General features: G+C 43.7%; 1 protein-coding gene across 1 annotated transcript in view; it reads right to left on the minus strand.

The window, feature by feature from the left end:
- The window catches only part of TAF3 (TATA-box binding protein associated factor 3), a 114,005-nt gene extending 96,843 nt beyond the window's left edge, over positions 1-17,162 (minus strand). The window contains exons 1-2 of the mRNA XM_082760681.1: positions 16,926-17,162; positions 7,207-7,449 (exon numbers count right to left, since the gene is read on the minus strand). Of these exons, the coding sequence (XP_082616807.1) occupies positions 7,207-7,449; positions 16,926-17,091 (409 nt within the window). The 5' untranslated portion in view covers positions 17,092-17,162. The remainder of the gene's footprint in view (positions 1-7,206; positions 7,450-16,925) is intronic.

Here is a 17,162-nt window from a genome sequence, read left to right on the forward strand (position 1 = left end):
AGACCTTCAAACCGGCCTGTTGCTCTTCTATCCTGCTCTAAGCAGCCGCTAGACTTTCCATTTCCCACCCCCTTCCCTAGAGCCACCGAAAACACTCAGTACAGTAAGGGAAAGCCTGAAAGGCTCGAGAACAGTACCGCAGCTATCAGGCGATAACCTAATTTGAAACATGCTTTCAAAGGCACAAAGGTGTCCGATGATCCAGATGAAACAAAATCCTCAAGCATAGTGGCAGTAGACAGTGCAGGAAGCCACGCAGGCTCCAAACACAGTCACACATTGTCAGAAAAGGGAAAAAACTGATCTGACGTGACAAGTCAAGGCAAGTGACAGAAGTTTTGCTGCAAAAAGATCGCCGGGAAATGAAAATCAAGACAGTGATTCTGTTCAAAACACATAAGACAACAGAATCCTTTTATCATAAAGTTCTGTTTTCTCCTTCAGTTTTCTTACAGCCCAAACTGCAATTTGCACATCACAATGCACTGAAAGAACCCAAGACTTTTATTCCAATTCAATGTAAATCACTTACTGCAAAAAGCTAGCTTTTAAGAAGCAACTTCTGCATTGTGCAGTTTTTATTTTGAATCCCTACGAATCACTAACAACTTGTAAGTTATCTAAACAGGTCTGGAAAAAAAACAACAACAACAAAAAAAAAAAACAAAACAGAACAATCTTTGTGAGACTGCCTTAAAGGGATGATATCCCCTTGAAGAAAAGCAGTGAACATGACTTTTCATTTGCCATATGCAGCAAGTAAAACTCTGATAGCTGAAGAAACTAAATAAAATGAATTTTCCCAATGCTGAATTTTTATTGCTAGTATTACTAACTTCTTGCTACTCCTTCTAAAAAAAAATGGAGTCAGCATCTTAATAAAATATTTTTTCTGATTTTGCTACACAGCTATAGCCAGGTTTCAGGACGGTTTATTTTATTTTTTTTTCAAGGACAGAACGTGTATGTATAAAAAAAAAGCAAAACCATGAAAAATCATCACAAGCTAAGATGAAGATTTCCCTCCTCTTTAAAAAACAATGCAAACACTTAATTCATTTCCTCCCTTCCCCGCTTCCAGCAGCCATTATCCTTCCTGCAAAAAAAGATTTTTTTTTCCAAGACATGAATGATTAAGGAAAGTTAGGTACTAACCCCCCACAGAATATAAAATAGTGTCTGCCTCTGTCTATGTATTCTACAAATTCCAGCTATGTGATTGGTTTTCTGCCATGGTTAAAGTTTTACTATGGTGCTTATTACATTGATTTTTTTTTTCCCAAATGCTGCAAATTAACTGAAGCTCTTCAGTGAAAGCCTATTTAGCTTGACACTGTAAGCTTTTTTTTTTCTTTAAATTTTCCTCGTTAAATCCTTTCTTGCAGCATTTCAGTGGAAATTATGCTTTAGATTATGATACTAGTGCTTAAGAAAAGGTAAAGATACAGCTGTCTTCCCAATTACAGCTTTATCACCACGCGTTCTCTGTAAGAGTTATTTTTCTGTCTAATGGCAAGATTTAAGCCGGGCACATTTTCTGTATACTTTTTGTTCCTGTCTCATATTTTCCTTTTTCTTTGAAACCTGCCTCTCCTATTGGCTCTTTCCCAACGCTTTTCTTCTGTCTGCATCTCAAGCTTGGCTGCCTTTCTCATTTTGTCTGTTTCTCCTGTTGCTTCTTCCTTGCTAGGCTGATGCACGGAGGAAGACTCACTCACACAAAAGCAATCAGCACCTAACACTTCGCTCGCTGCAAAGACAGCTAAAGGGAGCTTGCAAACACTCAGCAACCGGGCATGGTTAGCAGCCAGGAGCAAAGCATTCACAAGCTAGCAGGGGGGTTAACTCTTCAAACCAGTTGACTACACAATACCTGTTTGCTGATGGGTGGTGGTTTCCTTAGCCAAGTATGCTAGGAAAGCTCTGCTGAAAAGATCATTGCTGCTTTTAAACCATCAGTGCAGCTGTTAAAATAGAGAAGAGTTAGTCCGTGGGATTCAACTCGATCTTGGGATAGGCAGAAAGGCTTAAAAACAGTGACGGCGAGACCGGAGTTATCAAAATGGCAAAGTCAATATCCCACTATTCTTTTTTAAGCCCACTGCATGATAATTTAGAGAGGCATTGGCTTTGTTTAACCCTTGAGGAAACCAGAGATTGAAATTAGGCTGGTCTGAGCTCCTTGCTACATTCAGTTCTGGACCACGGCCAAAAAAAGCACTGCTAGACTGAGGGGCCAGTGACAGTTTTAAAATCTGATATATCCAGCCACTGGAGCTAGACACTAATGCTTTATGTCTGATGCTTAATGCTTTACACAATTACAGTTCCAGCACCCCTAGGTCCTAGGTATAAGAAGCTAAAATGTTGTTTTGATCACCAACCTCACTTCATCCCACTCATTGTCATCAATTCAAGTGTGATTTTTAGCAGCCAACACCGTATGAAAAGCTAGAGATGTTCTAAGAAGATCTGCAATTTGACAGCTGGGTTTCCAGGCTTCCAGGTGGCTGCAAGCATCAGGCTTTGGCAGGTAACGGGTTCCAATATCGCATCGAAGGCAAAGGGGGAGGGGGTGTAAAGCAGGACTGTAAGGAGATCAACAATTGTACGCTTTGATCTGCCAGGGAAATAAAATGCTCTGACAGAAAAGGCTATAAATAAATCCAAAATTTGTACAGCATGCCAAGAACCAGTCCTGACTCAACGATCAGAAATACAACGCCAAGTGCTTGAACACACATTATCAAGAATGGAAGACCACAAAACTTAATACCCAGTGCAAATTGCATTTGTTTCCAGATGATCTCTAAGGGAAAGAAGCTGAACTTCTACAAGGTGGGAGTGACTGTCTGACTCCCTAAAAACTCTCATAATGAGAAGAGACTCTCATAACTTTTCCCTCATATCATTCTGATGTACCTCAACATGATTTAGTGCAAGAGAAGAATTAGGGTCTAATGCAAATATGATAGACTATGATTAATATTACATGCACAGAAACAACGTTTTCTTCAGTCTCCCAACGTGAGACACGGGGAAAGACTACCAGTCACTTCACAAAGCCAAAAAACCAAAATGAAAGCAGAGGACAAAATTGTTATTTAAAATAAATAAATAAATAAATATCTTATTATTATTAAAAATGTGGTAATGCAGCAAGCACAAATAGAAATTGATCCTACAAAGCTAAAAATCAAGGTTACCACAGCACATGTAGGATTCACACTTTCCTTTTCAGCTATGGAGAACGATACATGTTCTTAAAGCACGGGGATCCAGGGCTCTAAACACTATCACAGAATAAATGTAATACTGATTATTATTAGCTGTGGTAAAGTATCTGGGCTTTCTCAGCTGGCCTAGTTTTAACTCAGCACTGTTTTGCTTCAAATGGAATCAACAAATTCTATGAAGTTGATGTATTATTGCAAAACTTATGTTCTTCACATTAAAGCACGAGAAATAAAGCATGACCATCATGTTTTGCAACTAATTTATTTTTTTCTCCTTCTATAATCTGTCTTACAAGTTTACCATGACATTTTAGTGACAACAGTGCTAAAATAACTCTGAAAAAACAAAAAGGAGACTAATTAAAAATCGGCAGACAGCGAACATCATGATACATTGGCATAAAATTATCCCTTCAGTGTCCTTTGTAAGAAATACTGCTAAAAAACAACATTTGCCATGGCAATACTGGATCAGATTGTTTTCTAAAATATGTCATTTCATATGCAGATCCTTGCAGTGCAAGCATTTGGATCACGCACCAGTTCATCTAGTTAGTGTAAGTTACTGAAATGAGGCACTTGTAGTTTGAAGCAAGAAAACGTTTTCTGCTTTCTTGGAACAAAACTTCTGCCACAACTAAACTTCCAAGAGATACAAATTAGAGATGGCGAAAACCTATTTGCCGTCATCACCTTCCCCCACAAGTTCAGAAATCAGTCAGAGAGCTGTTTCAGCATTTCTTACTATTGAGCAGACACGAAGGAAACGGCTTTGCTCAGGCTGGACAGGGCTTTTTGCTCTTATCAAGTCTTTGGCAATGATAACTAAGACATCACACAAACTGCTGGGTAGACTGCATGCGCTGAACACAAAACCGCCAGTTCTAGAGTAGGTGGAAATAAGAAGTTAGTTACACACAGAGAACAGGAGGACTTTTGAGAAGAGGATTAGCAGCACCTACTGGTCATGGTGCATACTGAACACTGGGTTTTATTTAAACAAACAATTAAAAAACTCTTTATATTACTAAAGCACCTAGCTAGAATTACCTATGAAGTCACTTTGTCACTGAGATAATACTTTTAATTGGATCAACTGATAAAACTAAATGATATTACCTCTCCAAATAAACCTTTTTTTTTGGTCCTACCCTTAGGCCATCGTGGCTACATTATTACTAAAATATATCAGCACCAGTGATACCTGCATCATATCAGTAAATAAATATTCATAACACGAGCTGAGCTCTAGGCTTCCATATCAAATGGGCCATTTTCCTGATAGATGCTTTAACTGACTGAAAGATTTACGTTACACATCATAACGTGATCGAAGCCCTCGTTATGGGCTCATTATCTTTATTGCATACTCAAAGCAACACAAATATTATGTATTGCATAATCTTAGTAATAATAGGGTTTTGTTACTTCTGTAAAGATCTGTGAACTATTCAGCCAGTTACTGCAGTTCTTCAGTGTTCAAGCAAAGCATTCCTCTAACCTGCAAAAGTATGCTTTTCTTCCAGATTTTACTCAGAGTAAAATACAACAAAGCATATAAGACAGTTTCTTGATACACCTCACCCCTTCCAAAAAGAAATATATGAGGCACAAAATTACAAATAGCACCCTCAGAAAGCACTTAATTCAGAATTAAAGTGTTCTCAACTGTAAGTATTTTACATCAACAGTAACAAACCTGCATTCAGCAATTATATTTAATGCTTGCTTTAAATTTCTATTAAAAAAAAAAATTGTATTCTTTTCCCTGAAGTTGTGTCTATAGGTCCTCTGACACACTAGCCTTAGGCATTAGAAGTTTTCCTGGTTCTCATCCAACTTTGGAAATGATATCTTCTTGCTTCGGGTGTTAAAAGGATTCATACATTATTTATAAGGAGTGCTAAAATCTAACTCCTGGATCTAACTTGCAAGAGAGAGAGTATAAAAAGTTACATACAAAAAAAAAAAGCACAACTGTCCCCATTTCAATTTTTACTCTTGCTTTTTATGTCATGTATAGCCAGACTGAATCTGTAATGCTCCCTCTCATCTCTCTCTCCCTGTGTCCAGATACTTGTCTACAACTGCTTTGAGCTTTTTTGGATTTGATCTTTCTCGCATACTTTTAGAAGTACAATTTTCCAAATAAAATAAAATATTAAAAAAAAAAATGCAGTACTTCTGGGTAACTTCTTACACTTCAGAGAAGCTGGATTGCTGTGACAGAATGGTGTGTGTTTACCTCCTGAAAAATCAGACTAACGTGTATCAAGAAGTAGCTAGAACGGTACAGCTAAAATCCTTAGTCACTTTTCAAAGTCATCTTCTATACTTTTCCCTTATTAATGCTCTCTACATATATATTTACATTGTGCCTGTCTCTTCCTAGTTTAAGAGATTTTGTTAGGTTTTAAAAACAATCCTTTTAGCAAACTCCACAACAGGGAGATTTTAGTATCTTCTTATCAATTCAAGAAAATAGTTCTGCTTTGAACAGAATTTTTACTTCCTGCATTGTATGGAGGCAAGAGCCATTAAAATGCTATTGATCTATAAAATAATTGCATAGAATACAGAGAGAAAACAGGAAAGTCAGGCATAGAGCTTCGGAAACACTCATCAGCATAATTAAGTCCTCCGATTGTTACTGGAAATGGAGCATTTTTTCCGAACAACTGCACACACTGAAACCACCCTATCTGACATTCGTTTACACTTTTGATAGCTGTTTCCCAACAATAATTTCATTTAGACTAACTGAAGCACCTAGTAATGCTATCTGAACGTGACGTATGCAAGATTGAAGATACTGCTTAGTAATCATGGAAAAACTGCCCCACGCAACATTTGTAGTGGCAGGGCACACATTGCATCTTACCAACAAGGCGATGTCATTTGTTTTCATCTTTACACTGGGCAGAAATTTGCACGTATTTCAGCATTCAAAATTTGAGACCTAAGCTCTTCAAAAAGAACAACAGGCAAAACAGAGCACGATATCCATTCTGTCCCCACGTAAACTTTAAACGAAATAAACATTTTGAGAATTGTGCCAGTTTATTACATACTCTTTCAGGAAAGAATGTTCTTCTGCCTGGCATTTTTGTACTCGAGCCACAAACTTACATGCATTTCCTCAGAAAGCACACATGCAGGATGTTCACTATTCAAAGAGAAAGTTGGACTAGGTCAAAGCTCTTAAACATTTATCTTAATAGTTAGCAATCAAGTTTCACGTAGTTAAAAAAAAAAAAAAAAAAAACCAGGAAAAAAAAAGATTTCGCTTTTTCCACTGCTGCTGATAAAATTCTTAGGTTAACTGCAGCTTGTCACATTTCTATAGTTGGTTTCACTGTTACAGTGATCCTTAGCCTCTGTGCAGGACTTTTAATACAAGAAAGGAAAAGAGAACACTTGAAATAGTAATGATAAAATACCAGTCAACATCGGCAAAGAGAATTAAAAGCAAGCACTGCGCCTCTAAACGACTCTTATTTATTTTAAATCTGACTTCATTTTAACTGGAAGGTTGGGCTTTTGCTGAATTTATTCAACAGAAGCAAAACCAGCTGTCAGGACCTGGGAACCCTGTGCAGGTCTTGCCAACCTTCCCTTTTCTGCCTTTACCTAATTATGCAAGTTCTCACAGTATGTGTAAGAGACATATTTGAATTACTATAAAGCATTAATTTCTATGGCCATCCGAGAACTTAAATGCATTACAGGAACGTGTATTAGCATGGCGTACTTTGACACCAGTTAATCTCTGTGGCACGTAAATTAACAGTGGAAAACAAGCTTTTGCCACAGCACTATTTCCTCTTTTTAACCACGTTTTAACGTCATCTCTGCCTATGTAATTCCTAGTGACTACAGCCAGCAGCACAGCTTGAACAGCTCAACGATGCAACCAAATCTGCAAACACGCAGGAAATAAAATTTAAAAAGCAAATGATTAATTCCGCACCTTCTTGAGAGGAGACAATAGGCGGCATATAGTCAGGGATGTATTCTTTTCTTTCTTCTGCATCTTTACTCCCAGGCTGGGGAAACTGTAGGACATTGTTCTTGCTGACGGGAAACGAAGGGATTTGGTGTGCGAAAGTCACAGGTTCAATATTGTGTATGTAATCTTCGAGCTCATGCAGGTTAACCCCCATAAGTTTGAAGGCATCCCCTACATCATCCAAAATTGGATCTGTGCGGCCATCTGTAACAAAAAAAAAAAAAAAAAAAAAAAGAGAATGTTTTTGCAAAAATCCAGTTAAAAAATATTAACCTGAAGATCTGTGCTCAGAGATTACAACCTGCCACTGCTCACCACCAGTAACAGAGGTTACCGACCCTCAGTTTTGCCAGGTTTACTGTTTATTGGGCTATAAAAAAGTTTTGGGTTAAGACTGTACTCCCATTTAAAAGTGTTTTATTTCAACCCCTACCATTTTAAACAACTGTACGCCAACAAACACAGCAAGTAAACCGAAGAAGCAGCAAGAGGCAGATTTTCCTGGCAACAGACAATTAACACCATGTAACACCACTCAAAATAGTTTTCTATTTCATAATGTACGTTGAAACGAACAAAATAAACCCTCAATATGCAAAAAGCGCCCCTTTACCAGCATGTAACAGAACAAAGATTATTTTTTTCCAATCTGGAAAATTAACAATTCCATTTTGCTGCACTAATGTAGTTCATAGGTAGCAAAGTAGAAGGTATCTCATTTATCTCTCGATAACAAAAATACTTTGCATAGCATCTTTCCATCAGATGAAATCTACCAGCTTCATAAACTATGAGTCACTTTACCTACCAGTTAGATATACCTCCCAGATGAAACACAGCAATACCACGCAGTGGTCTGATGAGAAGAGAACATCCTATTCTAACTTTCAGGGACTGATTTCCTGTGGTGCATTTTAAATTAGACTCTAGAGCAAAAATATTTTCCGTATGAAAAACACAATGAATTCTTACACTGTTCTTTTACACAATCTCCAAAACAGTCCAATAGAGGAAGCAGGTTTTTCCACGCATGTAATTAGGGTCAAAGATTTAAATTACACAGCCCAGAAGTCCTCCAAGTGCCTCAGTTTCTCTGAGCAAAGGGCAATTCCTCCAAAGGCCTCCAGAGGGAGAACTGGGCACCTGGCCTCAGTACCTAAGGCACCTCTTTGAGCTTCATCCTAACTTCTTGTAATCACGATAATAAAGATGCCTTGGATCTCAAACATGATTTTTTAAAAAAATTTATAAAATTATTCTGAATTATTGAAGTTATATACAGTTGGTTTACAAAGATATTGTATTCCTACAGGATAATAAGCTGGGATTTAGTTTTCTGAGTCACTATGGAAAAGCAGCCCGTGCTTACTGCAGGAACATAACAACTGCTGTGAATGCAGGATCTGAAGCCCCAGCCTTGGAGAACTGGGTCGGGGGGATCTGTGATCTGCTCTTTTGTTCTTCCTTGAACCTAATCTCCTCTTGATTTATCTGGAAGCCAATGCAGGGCTGGTTCTCACTTCACTGGATGAATTCAAGCTCCCAGCCAACTTATGCCTGCAGGTACATTCAGAAAATAAGAATTTTATTCTAGAATTTCTCTTCTTAGTCTCGCGGTGAAGATAAGGGTAATACTCAGATTATGGCTTTGATTGTCAGCTCTACAACACAGGCCTCTTGTGTGACTCTGGGCAAGTCGCTGGTGTTTTAATTCTCTCCACGGCTAAAATGGAGATCAGAGTTAAGTTAGCACCTCTTTTGTCTGTATTCAGAACGGGAACTCTGCACAACAAGAATCATCTCGTATTTTGTGTTTTTATGATATCTAGTACGAGTGCAATACTGATTTCCCCTGCAGACTTCAGGGACAGAAATCTGGAATCTCACACAAATGTAATTACTGCTGTTGCCAATTTAGGGCAGTTTGGAGATCCCTGTAGCCACTGGGCACTTGACAGGTGAGTTTTTTATTTATTAAAAAAAATAAACTCAGTTGACGTGGATAAGAAAATTTGTGTTGTCACTTTTAGTGATCTTCAGACAACGCAGATACCTGTAAACTTCCTGAATCACTTGCTAAAGCATCGAGACCTAATGGGTACAAGCTGGACAGCCAGTTAAAACGAAATCCCTAGGGAAACTTTTCAACAAGCTCAGAATTAGAGCACGTTTATTCCCTGGATGCTCTTGAAGTGCCTGGCTGTGTGATTAGAAGGACAGGGATGGTCCACAGCGAGCCTCAGCACTCACCCAGGTGGGTATCACCTAGACCTGGAGAGTGTACCAACAGACATGGGTGCACCCTGTGCTTGTGTCTGCACTGTCTTGGAAGAAAAATCAAGCCCACAAGCAGGGAAAATTCCTAAATAAGCTCCCCAGCCAGATGTTAGGGGCACATTCAAGGCAGGATGCAGCAAGTACTACAAGGCAAAACACCTGCCCCATGGCAGTGGCTCCACGACAGCATTTCGGGAGCTCTGTTCAGCAAGGGCCTCTTGCCACCAGCACTGCCACGTGCTTAGGGTGAAGGGTTAGTCCAGTTTATGGCTGTGATACGAGAAGGTCCTTTTCCAGTTCTGCTTGTGATCTTTTCAACCTCCAAAAACAAATTGACATGAGTAGCAAGTGATAAATGCTAAAAAGGATTTCTTCCTACAAGTGGTTATTAAGAACACGGGGCAGAGAAGCAACTATCACGAGTGTTTAAGGCATGAAAATATTTAAACAACTGTATCATTAAAAAGCAGGCTCAAAAGATGAGGGTAACAGATTAAAAATGCCTTCTTTTTTAAATGAAGAAAAAAAAGCAAATAGAGAAGTTTCATTTTTATGTATCTCCACCCAAAGAAGTCATGACAAGTTGTAAAACTGATTAAAAGCTCAAAACTTCCTGAAAACTGTCACGGGAATGAAAGCGCTGATCATTTCACCTCTTCTTTTCAAGAGAGACTACCCTGAGTGAGAAAGGCGAACAGAAACAAGTTTCGGTTTCAAAACACTTATCAGCTGGAAATACACACAGCACACAAATGTATTAAATGTAACTTCAGGTGATTCATCAAACATGAAAAAAAAAAAAACAACCAAACTTGTGCCTTTATACTTATGAATGGTCTAACACTTCTCTTTACTGTCTGGTTCAATAAAAAAAAAAAAAAGTGACTGAAATAGCAGAAGCCAGAGACATGAAAGAGAATGCTGACAAACACGTAACTCTCCTGGTCTTTTATTTAGTCTTAGGGATTTTTTCGTGAGCTAATGATGCCAAAAAAAAATTAATTCTGAGCATAGTGAACTTCTCTTGATATTTTTCAGATACTTGTTTAAAAATTCAGATGCTGAAGCCTTCCAGTGCCAGCCTCATGCTGCTCCCTATATCACAATGCTTCGAATAATATCCATTCTCTAGGACTGGAAAGAGAAGCAAGCAGGTGGGAATACTTCAGGCAGCAAGACACAACTCTTCTCCTTACCCAAAGGACAGAGAACTAGGAGAGCATTGTTCTCACAAGCTTTTAGGCTGTACAGTCCTCCTAAGTGGCAACTGCACACTGAAACTGATCCAGCTGCAACAACCAGCCCCAAACCAGCACGTCAGGAAGCTGCAGGAAGGGCCACGCAGTCACCTTACCCTCAGCCTCAATTATGCACAAGTGAACAACAGGTGTGGAGGGATCTGCACGCAGAAGTGGATCCCAAACCAGCACTGGAACTGCGGGGAAGCAGCAGAACCAAGGCAGGCGGGCAGTTTTCCAGTCCTCAGCCCTACAGCTCTGTGTCACCTGCAGTTAATTCAATTAATCTGCAGTTAATTCGGCTCCACTGCAAACCAGCCAACAGATATCCACGGTGTCCAAAGAAACTGCTGGAGCTGAGGCTGGCACGGGGAAAAACTCCTGTGCTTTCCTCCAGTTCAGCCTCGGGAAGGGCTGATGGATGGATTACTTCTGTCCTGCCTCCACCTCCCCATCACCTCCCCCTTCGAGGCCCAAAGATCACGCCAGTCAGTGAAAAATTAACAAGTGAGTAAGGACAGGACAGAGAGCTTTTGGTTTCGTGCCTTTTTTTTAAGCAGGGAGAAACTGCAGCTCTATAATAAATACATTGAGAATAACTCCTGAGTCACTACCCATGCAACACGTGCAGCCTCTTATAAATAGCTCAGCGTTCACCCTCATGGCTGGTATCAAAGAGAGATTATTTCATTTTTAAGCAGGGGATTATTTAGGTACAGCTCCTCAGCTCCCTCACGGACTCCTTGTGCTGCAGCAAGTCGCACGGCCCTGCCACGCATTAAACCCTGCTGTACCTGCACCGATGGTTGGGTAACTCAGGCAGACAACTCACCACTTCAATCCTGCATCCACAGGAACAGCCAGAAGCACACAGCAGATTATTTAGTAAGTATACATGCCTTGTTTGAGTGCACTTAACTGGAGAAAAAGAGCCTTATTTATGTAATTTTACCAAGCAGGCAAAAGAATCTTCTTGTTATGGCTGCTTGGAGTCTGCTCCTTTTCCTGGTAATAAATGTCAAGCAAAAAAAAAATGAAGTTGTCCTTCATTTGTAGCCAGCAAGTTAATTAGCTTGAGAACATCAAAATTTAAGGTTATCAGGACATAAAGAGGTACACTTATAAGAAGCGTTACTGGCCCTGGACAGATATTGGTTACAACATTCAACATCAGAGCAGGGAATCTGCTCACTGAAATCGAGCACCAAGACCTAATGCTTTGGTGGAGGTTACTATTATTTGATTTAGGTTATTACGTACTTAGAAGGTTGAAATAATTTTTTTAAAAATGAAAAAATCTACAAGGTAAATTTGATTGATGCCAGGTCAATCCTCTCCGCTGTGTTAATTCCAGTGGAAATATGAGCCTGCTTTTGGCATTCTCCAGAGCAGAGATTTGCCATAATGAAGTTCAGTTTTCCTTTGCAGGAGACAGCTCACAGAAAACTAGAGCAGTTTTTGAGCCAGCTCTATGCTGGCAAAACATTTTGCAAGATCTGTCATTTTGCCTTCTAAGACAAGGTTGTGCTCATCAGATCACACCCTGCCTTCATGAACGCGTTTGTATTATTAATATAAAATTTTAATGTATTAAAATAGAGGGGGATTTTATTTATAAATTCTTTCATGCTCATATAAAAATAGTCTTTAAAAAAATATATTCACGTGATATGAAACCAAAATCTTTGCTTCCTGCAAATTTCAGCAGAAAGAAGTGAGAGGATATCCAAAGATTTGTTCAGCATGGGAAACCCAGGGAAAGACTGGTGAAAAACTCACTTCTCCATCCAGAACACCTCCAAGGTAGTTTATCATCTGCTCCTAAAACTAGAAGTGCGATCTAAATCTGTCCTGTTTATAAAACCAGGGGTAAATGTGTTCTGTTATAGATGTTATATCATACAGCTTTACACCTCTGCTGCAACATGCCCCAGTGTCCTCAGTGACTGAAGCTAAGCAATCTGGTTGCTCTTTAAAGCAACGTAAGAGAAGAAAATCAGACTTTTGGGGGCAGAGATCATGCCTCCTGTCCCCATCCCTCCGATCAATAACATCGCTCACACAAACACGGTGGCAAGTGGACTCTTGGACTGGACGTCCACGACCAACTGCCCCGCTGCCAAGCTGTTAGCTAAACTCCTAAACCCACAGCAAACGAGGCTGTCTTCATGGGATGGTGTCCCCAGTACAATGTTTGAAAGGAAATCACAGGGGTTAAGTCAAAGCCCCAGCTGTGCTGCCGCTTTTGGCAAGCCCCCGTGGACCGTGAGTGCAAAAAGCAGCAGCACACGGCAGGGAACCTCTCCCTAAAACAAACGAGGGCAAAAATGGGCATCCTGGCTCTCAGAAACCACACAATGCCAGCTTGTTTGGTAGCCCAATGCCTTAATTACACATTCCAGCACCGTGTTCCAAATGTTTGAGTGTATAGACATGCATGGGAAGCACACAGCATAGTGAATAATTTCCTCTTATAAGCTTTCAACAAAAATAAACAGCATCATGCAAAGGCAACCCTTACTATCTCCCCTGTAAGTTCACCCTCTCCGCCCCCAGCACAGATATTCCGAGGCATTTCGCAGCATCAAACCCCTCGAGGCCACTTTGCAAATCCTTTTCCTTTCTATTAACAGCCCCAGAAGCTCCCGTCAACCGCAGCCACTGCAAATGCAAAGAAACAACAGCAGAAAAGCACTGAAAATCCTGGACGCGGCTCTCCTAATGGGATGTAACAGCTGGAACAAAGATCTAACACAGCTGGGAAAGCTGTCACTTTCTTCTGCAGCTGAGAAACTGCGTGAGCAGCGATGCCATGCTTCTCAGAGCAATACCACACGGTCGCAGCTACGTCGGGGTAAATCCATCCCAGTTTGAATACAAAGATTACGTCCCCCCAGCTGACAACCCTGCTAACTCGAGCCCAACCGGTCTGACTCCGAGATAACGCGATGACAATGAAGATGCTACAATTGGGATTTAATTAATTCCCCTTCTGCCAAACCGTGGCAAAATCCTGCTCATTCATCCCAAGCTGGGTTTGTACGGTGACTTATTTTAGGAGCAAAAGGAAACGAGGCTGAAGAAGCGGTGAGACATCAGCTGAGCGTTAAGAAGTCTTGTCACAAAGCTTTTAAAGAAAGAAATACAGGAATTATTTTAAGAGAGTTTAAGAAATACTGTATCACTGGTGTGAAAACAACACGTTCCCCTTCTCATTAAATTATGTATACACGTGATACATCTTCCTTCTCCACGCACCAAGGGGGAAAAAGATTTCCTTCCCCACTTTTTGGGGTACCCAGAGCTAGAGGGGACGTTTTATTTCCACTGTCTCCCACTGAGTATTTCCAATTCCTCAAGCAACAAAAGCCCAAAGCTGGATTTTCCTCACCTCTGCACCTTCTCCTCCCGGGCTTACAAGAGCTGCAGTACCTGCGGCAGAGTCAGCCGTGCCTGGGAGGCAACGCTGCTCCCCAGTTCACCTCTTCCACCAGCACTGATCCACCAACAGAGCATCAGCCTGGAATTTACACCGACCCCAGGGCAAGGGGGAGCTCTGACCGAGGCCAGGTTGGCTCCTTTTTTACCCCGTAGCCCCGCTGCTCTGAGCTCTGTGCACTGTCTCCTGTAACGTCCTCACAGGCAGCTCCTGTTTGGGCTCAGGCACTGCACACAGCTTCGCATCCAACTTTTCAGAACAGGCAGCAGCACCTCCAGACCCAGGCTGCTCCTCTCCTGCGGGTCTCTGCGCCGAATTCACTCTGAACAAGCAGCCAACAACGCCCCTGCACCCCCAGCTTTATCCCCGCTCCAACCCTCACAGACCCAACAGCAGCACTGGCAGCCCCCCGTCCCTCACGTTACGCCCTACAAATAGGGCAGCAAGGTTTCATCCTCACCCCCAGCCACCTCCCCATGCTCTCCCGGACCCAGCAGGATCCTGGCACCCCCTTCCTCACGTTCCTGTACCGCAGGCATCTCCTCACTCTCCTCTGCCACATGTGATACAGACCCGTCAGCACCCCCACTTGCTATAGGGCCACCTGCCTCCCTCAAATCCTATCCTGTGGGGTCCCACACAACCCTTAGGGCCTCACAATGTCACCCCCTGTCCCACTGCCAGACCCAGCAGCACTGTTTGTTGCCCTATCCCCCATCCGTCCCCGCTGCCATGTGCTCACACAGACCCCACTTCTTTCTCTTGTCCCTCTTGGCGTAGACTCCCCCTTCCAGGCCCCAGCAATGGGGCTGGTGGCCCCATTCCCCCCCTGCACAGCCTCACCCCAAATCCAGCAAGGCCCTGGGCACCCCGTCCCGCTCCTTCACTCCAGCTCCTGCTGATGGCAGCTCAGCAGCAGTGTTGGTGCCAGTCTCCGCAGCCAAACCCCTTCCACTGCATCCACATGGGGTGGCTCTCACCCCATACCACGGGCACCAAAATTACACCCCTCCCTCCCCCAATACACGTACCCCCACCCCTTACACGTGCAGCACTATTGCTTCCCCTGAACGCACATCCCACATCTCTCCTACAGCTCCATCAACCCCCCAGAAAACACTCAGGCGCATCCCTGCGCTCACACACAGTGGCCCCATAGCCCCTGACACATTCCTGGCCCCTCAGCACCACTGCTTACCCCATACATACACACCCCCAGCCCCATGCCACCCTGATACATATTAACCCCTCACCTCAGGCACCACAGCTCGATGACACTCTATAGAGATATGTCCACGGCCCCACAAGCACAGCTCCCCATATTGCTCTTAGCCCCATAACCAACACTCCCCACAGCCACCTTTCCTGTGACCCCAAAAGATTGCTCCTACCTCCACTGTCCCCAGGGCTGCCCTACTGAGGGCACTGGGGGTGTTTAGTCTGGAGAAGAGGAGGCTCGGGAGATCTCATTGCTCTCTGCAACTACCTGAAAGGAAGATGTGGGGAGCTAGGGAGCTGGGGGTCAGCCTCTTCTCACAGGTAACCATTGATAGGATCAGAGGGAATGGCCTCAAGTTGTGCCAGGGGAGGTTCAGGTTGGCAATGAGGAGCCATTTCTGCTCAGAAAGAGCAGTCAGGCACTGGGACGGGTTGCCCAGGGAGGTGGTGGAGTCACCGTCCCTGGAGGTGTTCAAGGAGAGGTTGGACGTGGTGCTTGGGGACATGGTTTGGTGGTGGCATTGGTGGTAGGGGTTGGTTGGACCAAATGATCTGGGAGGTCTTTTCCAACCCTAATGCCTCTATGACTCTCCTGCCTTCCTCCACACAGCCCCCAGTCCCGGCCCAACACCTCCCTGCAGGGAACCACAGAGTAGCTGAGGTGGGCAGGGACCTCTGGAGCTCACCTTGCCTGACCCTGCTCCCCCAGCCCACATCCGAGCGGCACTGACCTTGTCCCTTCCCGCAGCCCCTCTCCCCACGGTGTTCCCCAGCCTCCTGCCTCCAGCACCACCCCCAAACCCCCCATTACCACTCCAACACCCCCACACCCCTCCATCACTCCCTGAGCCCCTCTCTCACCACCCCATCACAGCCCCAAGCCTCACAAATCTCCCCATAACCACTTCAAGACACCCATCTCTACCTCAAGCCCCCCAAACACCTCCATTGCTATCTCAAGACCCCCAAGACCTTACATTAAGCATGTAAGTCTCTCACTGCTCCCATAAACCCCCCAAACCCCTCATTACCCCCCTAAACCCTTCAATCACCACTCCAAGCCCCTCATCTCTACCCAAAGCCTCCCCATCACCCCCTCAGATCCTCCAATCACCACCCCTAGCCCCCCAAATCATCTCATCTCCCCAAAAGTTCCCTCGCCACCCCCCAAGCCCCCTCACCTCCCCCACAAATCCCCTCATCACCCTCCAAACCCCCTCACCTCCCCCAAAACCCCCTCATCACCCCACAAACCCCCTCACCTCCCCCCAAAACCCCCTCACCTCCTCCCAAAACCCCCTCATCACCCCCCAAACCCCCTCACCTCCCCCCCAAACCCTCTCATCTCCCCCAAAACCCCCTCACCTCCCCCAAAAACCCCCCATCACCACCCCTAAGCGCCCCAAAACCCACCTCCACCTCCCCAAGCCCCCCCATCACCCCCAAAACCTCCCCGCCACCCCCCTAATCCCCTCCCCCCTTTTTCCCCGAGCCGTCCCCTCACTCACACAGCTCGCAGTAGCGGTGGCAGCCCCGGCCCAGCCCCTGCAGGTACCGCTGCAGCACGTCGGTGAGGAGGTCGCAGGCCGAGACCTGCACCGAATCCCAGCCCAGGGCCTGGCAGATCTGCGCCACCGACACCCGGAGCAGCCACCGCGAGTAGGTCTCGCACATGCCGCCCTCCCTGCCTGCCTCCCCGGCTCCCCGGGCCGGGAGGGCCGCGGCCGCCTCACGCCGGGCCCGCC

The sequence above is a fragment of the Aythya marila genome (genome assembly GCF_965140915.1).
Source record: "Aythya marila genome assembly, chromosome: 1".
Classification (NCBI taxonomy): domain Eukaryota; kingdom Metazoa; phylum Chordata; class Aves; order Anseriformes; family Anatidae; genus Aythya; species Aythya marila.